The sequence below is a fragment of the Morone saxatilis genome, unplaced genomic scaffold (genome assembly GCF_004916995.1).
Source record: "Morone saxatilis isolate NCDOM2014 unplaced genomic scaffold, NCSU_SB_2.0 Contig20, whole genome shotgun sequence".
Classification (NCBI taxonomy): domain Eukaryota; kingdom Metazoa; phylum Chordata; class Actinopteri; family Moronidae; genus Morone; species Morone saxatilis.
The window spans coordinates 14,031,345-14,037,458 of NW_023339763.1; the positions used below are offsets into that span (position 1 = coordinate 14,031,345).

At 42.3% G+C, this 6,114-nt stretch overlaps 2 protein-coding genes across 2 annotated transcripts in view; one reads left to right on the top strand and one right to left on the bottom strand.

The window, feature by feature from the left end:
- Positions 1-1,012: 1,012 nt before the first annotated feature.
- fdxacb1 (ferredoxin-fold anticodon binding domain containing 1) lies at positions 1,013-4,937 on the bottom strand. Its single transcript, XM_035667257.1, has 6 exons — positions 4,885-4,937; positions 4,423-4,611; positions 4,172-4,328; positions 2,860-3,063; positions 2,609-2,767; positions 1,013-2,504 (listed from the first exon to the last, which is right to left on the bottom strand). The coding sequence occupies exons 2-6, from the start codon at positions 4,598-4,600 to the stop codon at positions 1,241-1,243; spliced, it is 1,962 nt and encodes a 653-aa protein (XP_035523150.1). The 5' UTR covers positions 4,601-4,611; positions 4,885-4,937; the 3' UTR covers positions 1,013-1,240.
- Positions 4,938-5,152: 215 nt separating this feature from the next.
- Positions 5,153-6,114, top strand: part of si:dkey-71l1.1 (uncharacterized protein LOC569883 homolog) — a 4,531-nt gene continuing 3,569 nt past the window's right edge. The window contains exons 1-2 of the mRNA XM_035666001.1: positions 5,153-5,306; positions 5,822-6,021. Of these exons, the coding sequence (XP_035521894.1) occupies positions 5,838-6,021 (184 nt within the window). The 5' untranslated portion in view covers positions 5,153-5,306; positions 5,822-5,837. The remainder of the gene's footprint in view (positions 5,307-5,821; positions 6,022-6,114) is intronic.

Genomic DNA, 6,114 nt, shown 5'->3' on the forward strand with positions numbered 1-6,114 from the left:
ATTGTGTTATAAGTATTATTTCTATTCTTTAACGTTGTGTGAGTAGAACATCTGTAACAAACAAATCCCCCCCAGGGATCAATAAAGTATTTCTGATTCTGATAAATAAAACCTCTCAAGTGACCCCATAATAATTTGAATTAGCTTAATCAAAATACACTTTAGATGAACCAGGAACAATGCACAGGGGCCTCATTACACCCCATGCTAAGTTTCGTGGAAATAATAACAAATTTAGTATTTTTTATTTATTTATTATTATTATATAGGTTAAAGTGTTTCAGACAGTGTTCAGTTGGTTTACAATTATCATTTCCACTGAGTCTTGAGTCTTATTGTGTAGAGCAGATCAGCTGAACATGTAAAACTCAGGCCAGCCAGCCAAACATATACTGCATAATGAAGAATAAAGTCTACAGTAATAAATTAATAATTAATGATTGCAAAAGTGGCGCAGTTCTCTCAAAATAACCTGGGAAGGAAATCAACCATTGACCCAAAACAAGTATTTTTCCTATAATCAAACATTTTCTGAAGTACTGGACAATTTTGAGGTGCTTGTACTTAACTATATCCTGTTCATGCTACTTTATATTTCTAATCCACTACATTTCAGGTGGAAATATTGTGTATTAACTTCACTACATAGGTTTCTGCTGATTACACCTACTGGGGTTAGATCTGTATGTAAATATGGGTCCAATTTTCATAGTGAGTAATTTAAGCACATTTTGCTAGTAATATAAAATACTTTATCCAAGTATAGTTTTGAATGTAGGAATATGTATCAATATTTTGATTTAGATTTGAGCTATTAATACTTTTTGTACTTAAGTAAAGGATCAAAAGGATTTGCTTGTCACAGATTGTGACAAACTGATTTCATGGTTTTATTGCATAATACTTGCATAATGCTTTATGCTTTGTCACAGCATGTACTATATAGTACATACTATATGTGAGTGTTTATTATTTTCCAATGATTCTCAATAGACCACAAACGTATGTTAAATAACAATAATAAGTTTATTGTATATGAAGTTAAAACACAGGTACACAGAAGTCCAATCACATTTTAAATACATACAGCAAGCAATGCCTCAACTTTTGTAAACACTGTTCTACTACAGTTTTGCCTATTACACTCTTACAATTTGCTTAGCAGTTACAAACCTATTTGTAATCTCAATGTCAAAAATAAAAGGTTAAATCCCTGTTCCTGCAAGAGACTCAGATGTAGCTACCTGATGGTCACTTGCAACCGAGAGGAAAGCAAGGACTCTAGGTTTTGATGAAACTGGAGGGCCTGTGTGTGTGACAAAGCATGTGTGTGTGAGTGGTAGGTGAGTCTGTAGCAGTAACTGGTCTGGCTCAGGTCAGGATGTGAGAACCTGTCAATGAGCTTAACTTGCTCCACGGTCCCGTGACTGGCCTCGCGGACCACAGCGTGGAACTTCCTCTCCTCCCATGTCGGCCCTGTCCAGAAGCTGATGTCAAAACTGATGTGCTCGGGAAACAGGGAGAATGGGTGGAAAGGTTTCCCGGGTGACGGGCGGAGTGCAAACTGCTTTAAAAAGCGTGGGTCGTGTGACCAAAGCAGCCGCCAGTCGGGGAGCGAGAACAGGAGCACGGCCAGGAGGTCCAAATTTAGGGACACGGTGACGCTGACGTCGCTGATGTTGTCGCTTTCATTGCTTACAGACACCCTACCGATCAAACCCATTGGCTGTGCTATCAGACGCAGACCTCCCTGTTCTGTGACCAGGGAGACCCCGTAGGGAGCGAGCAGCGTCTGCAGCCTTTGTCCGAGCGATCTGATTGGCTCACATTCCGAAGGGAAAACGCCTCTGAGGAGAAGTTCATGATAGGCAGGCAGAGCCCAGAGGTTGATAGACAGGTTCCTGAACACCACACCACTAATGCCAAATAACAAGCTGGTAACACCATTACAGCCCCCACAGGGCCCCTTCTTCCTATGTCCGTCCACTTCAGCACTTTTATTATTCCCCTCATTCTCCCCATGACTCCCCGCGTTGTTACTCAACTCGTCTGTTTTAGTTACGAGCTCTTCCATCTGAGGGAGCAGTGATGGACGCAGCACATGAAGACAATTTTCCCATTCAGGATCAACATCAAGAGAACATGCAGACCTTAAGCTCTCAGCTCCTTTGCTCCTAACTCTCTCCGCTTTGTCTGAGGTTACACATGCTGCCGGCAGAGTGTCTCGTGCGTCTGTGCGTCCCCGACTGTCCAAGAACGTTAACTGATCTTTTTCTTTGTCTGTAGAGGTATGGGCGTCACAGTTGAGGTTTTTCTGAAGCAGGTGGATCCAGTAGCAGTGCGTGATGTCGACATCACTGCAACACGCCTGCAGCTGTTTGGCCGTGAGGAGGAAGGGAATCGTCTCTGTCGTCATGGAGATCAACCACTTCTTCGCTAGTCCTTCGAGAAGAAAGTCTTGCACTAGCCTGACAGGGTGGACAGAACCTGAGCACAGAAATCCCCTGATGAAAGAGAGGAGACAGTAAGCACGTGGTTATGTAACTTTTTTTTTTTTGCGTTGGAGGCTTGTTACTCGAACAGCATGAGAGTCTCTGTGTTTCTGTACCTGAATATGTAATCACTGAGCTCAGCTGGTATGTTGTAATGGACTTTCTCCCCTTCAACCACCTCCTCTACTTGAAGTATCTGAGCAGAGGTGTAGGGGAGGCAGCGAGTGAACACATGGAGCAATGCTTTCTCCACATGAAAGCCCTTATCCTGGCTCCTGTACAACAGCAAACCCCATCATTAGACAGCATCAATACACAAACACAAACACACATTTTATCCACTGTAACACTCACCTTTACTCCTTACCTGTATCCAGTGCACTTGTAGCTCTGGTATTTCTCTCTTTCAAAAGGACGGACGTCAGTAAGGACAAGCTGTGCCTCTGCTGCCATGGCAGCCACCTGCCAGCTGTTGTGCCACTCTCGCTTCGGGTTGTCCGCTGGTGTCCCGCCCTGTCCATTGCACAAGGAAACATGAACCTCCCCATCTTCAGCCAACACCTGAACACAACTGGAGGCACAGAAAAAAACAAGTTGTCAGTATATTTTCATAGAAAACAGAAGTTGGAAACTCTCAGGTCATGCTGCTGGCCCAACATCCTGGATCAAGCACTATATGTATATAAATAACTGTATATATTGGTTTATTTTATCTTATTTATTTTCTTCTTTTTTTTGCTATCTTTTTCTATGTGTATAGCACGAAGGAGGTACAAACTTTGATTTCATTACCCAACCTTGTGTTGTACATAATAAATCAGTTCATTGATTAATAGATTCATTGTATGTACACCGTTAGAGCTGAGTATCATCTGCCCTACCCTGCCAATGCCTTACTTTAAGAAATATTAATTTATTTTGTAAAACTTTCCTGTTTTCATTTTAAAATATATATATATATTTCTAAAGAAGTTAGAGTTCTCAAATGTCAGATGAAGATGAACACAAATCTAAAACAGACAAACCCTGACTTAAATGGAACTGATTGAACTGATCAAAGAATAAGCATTCAACGTCAGCTTTTAGTATACAATAGTCGTCAATACTTGGTGCTACAGACACATTTTGGTCAGTACAAGAAAAAAAACTCAGGAATGATACCTAGGCCTACTCATGATTTGCATGATCAGTGCTATGAAAAGTCATAAATGAGTGTAAAGTAACAATACCCCTGCATTAAGAATTCCATGTATCACTGTTATATTTTTATTCTGTGTATGTGTGCGTGTTTGTAGGCTATATATTCTTGTTCATTTATTTATTGTACAACTTGATATATTTTTTTGTGGTTAAAATACTCACAAATGTTTGGTCTATTGTGAAAACAATAAACGAATAATCATATAAAGAAAAGTAACAATACACACAAATGAACTATATATATAATTGTTTGACTAAAGAGGAGGAAGATGCTGCTGAAAGCTCTGAATAAAGCAAGTGAGTTAACCCTTGAAACAGATGTTCTTATGTCTTTTGGTCAAATCTACATTATTTCAAGGTTGAAACAAACAAATAATCTTATAATTCACCATATAAAATATATAAATGTCAATGTTAGAGACAACAGACACTGCTGTGAATGGACCGACTCCCATGCATCCCCTATAATGCAGTCCTACCTGAGGAAGAAGTTCTTGAGAAGTTCTCTGTTCTTCTTAACCCCACTCTTTCTCCCGCAGTGAGGGAAGTTAAACACCACACGGTCAAACACACGGCCCTGGAGGGAGGCACACTCCCCGAGCTTCCTGCAGTCCAGCCCGAAAACCACCGTCCCCCCTGATTTTAAACACACAAGAGGCGGTACAAAAAGTGTGCACCAACAGAACAACCCAGCACAAACAAGCGCGACAGCACTCACACACACTCGTACCTGAGTCCTGGATGATCTGGATGTTACTGGCTGCACCTTCATGCCGCAGTGCCTCCTCTTGACGCTGCAGGCAAGTGGCTGTTATGCTGGTCTCCGTTTCAGAGTATAACCGGCTCATGGAGGCAGAATATGAGAAGTTCCCTTCTCCCACCAACAATATGGACCGTGAAGGAGACATGTCCAGTCCGACTGAAAACGAGCGACACACACAAACACACAAAAAAAACCCTTGAACCAAAATCTATCTTTCTGTCTCTGTGAACGCGACAGGCAGCGACGGTCTTCGCGGTCTAATATGATCGTAGTGGTTTCATATTTTAGTGAGTAACGTCCGTATCTTGTGTCTAAGACTGGCTCGTCTGAATAACTTCTATTATATTGACTTTAATGTATAATACAGCTGTCGACCTTCCTCTGCTCCCCGGCGCTGCGGCACATTAAAACCCAACAATATTCTCTCACCTGTGGCAGCCTGCGTTTGACGCCGTGTCGCAGATACAGTAGTCCGACAAGAAACAAAACCCTAATGGACGTTACGCCGTTTACGTACGCACTCAACGCCTAACGTATTTTAATTTAAAGTTTGACGGGTGGAAAATGCGTAGTTGTTATTTTAATAGCATCCCCGTTGAGTTTCATAAATGTAAGAGTAAAAGAGTAATTTGTCAGACCACGGGGTTTCCCGTGGTGGTTTCAGGGGGGACACATTTTCAGGGTGGCGCATCACATCTGGAGGAGGGAGCTATTTGCAGCATCAGTTGATCCCAGCATCAATGATCTTCGCCTGTTTGTGGTTTATCTCTGAAGAATTACACCTGACACATTTTCTGATGTGCCATCTTCAGGTCCGCTCGGGATTTTGAAGTCTGTCGACAACAACGGAAGTGAGTGGTGAAAGAAACTGGCGCACACACTGACAGATAGTGTGTGTGTGTGTGTGCTGATGCTAAGGTCATGCTAGCTAACGGAATTGCTGCACCTGCACATGAAAACAACAGACAGCCTTGCATGTTGTGCACGGTCGTAATCATTCTTGCAGTTGAAATTTTAAATGCAATATAAGCCAATTTAAAGAACTAGCAAAATCCATGTCAAAATATAACTGTGTATTCTTATTTATGTTTGCATCTTGTATGCCATTAACTTCTTCTGCACCTCTCTGTGAGTGGAGGTGTTTGTACCACAACGTACCTTTAAATTATTTGCATTGACAACATCGGAAAATGTGTTTTTTCTTTCTCTAAATTGTATTTCAGTGCAGGTTTGATGCTCTGCCTCTGTTCTCTGCATTAAGGAGAGACTCAGGCTTTAAATAGTGCAGGCAGAGACTGCAGGTGAGATAGATAAGTGGGTTATAGCATCATAATAAATCTCTCCTTTGTCTCTTTGTGTCTTGTAGGAGGTGTTGCGCCCACATGGGCAGCGTTCTGGCTTTGTCTTCCGGTCCGGGCCATCAGAACTGGCCTTTCTCCACGGACCCCTCTCCTTCTCGCTGGGACGCACATCCTGCTCACTGGGACAGTCCGCCACGCTGGGAGAGGAGAGATGGCCGCCTACCCAACCCAGGCAGCTTTCACTCTCTCCACAGGAGCTGCAAAGGTATGTCTGGCTAAAAAGCAAGAACTGTGAACAGGCAATTGTATGCTTTAGTATTTCTGAAATCAATCACTATCTGCAATTTCCCAGCTTGGG

Excerpts from the sequence above, each read along its gene's own strand:
- fdxacb1 (XM_035667257.1), bottom strand. The coding sequence starts at position 4,600 with ATGTCTCCTTCACGGTCCATATTGTTGGTGGGAGAAGGGAACTTCTCA. Across the intron at positions 2,768-2,859 it reads TACAAGTGCACTGGATACAG|GAGCCAGGATAAGGGCTTTC; the intron begins GTAAGGAGTAAA and ends GCTGTTGTACAG. Across the intron at positions 2,505-2,608 it reads CTCAGTGATTACATATTCAG|GGGATTTCTGTGCTCAGGTT; the intron begins GTACAGAAACAC and ends CTCTTTCATCAG.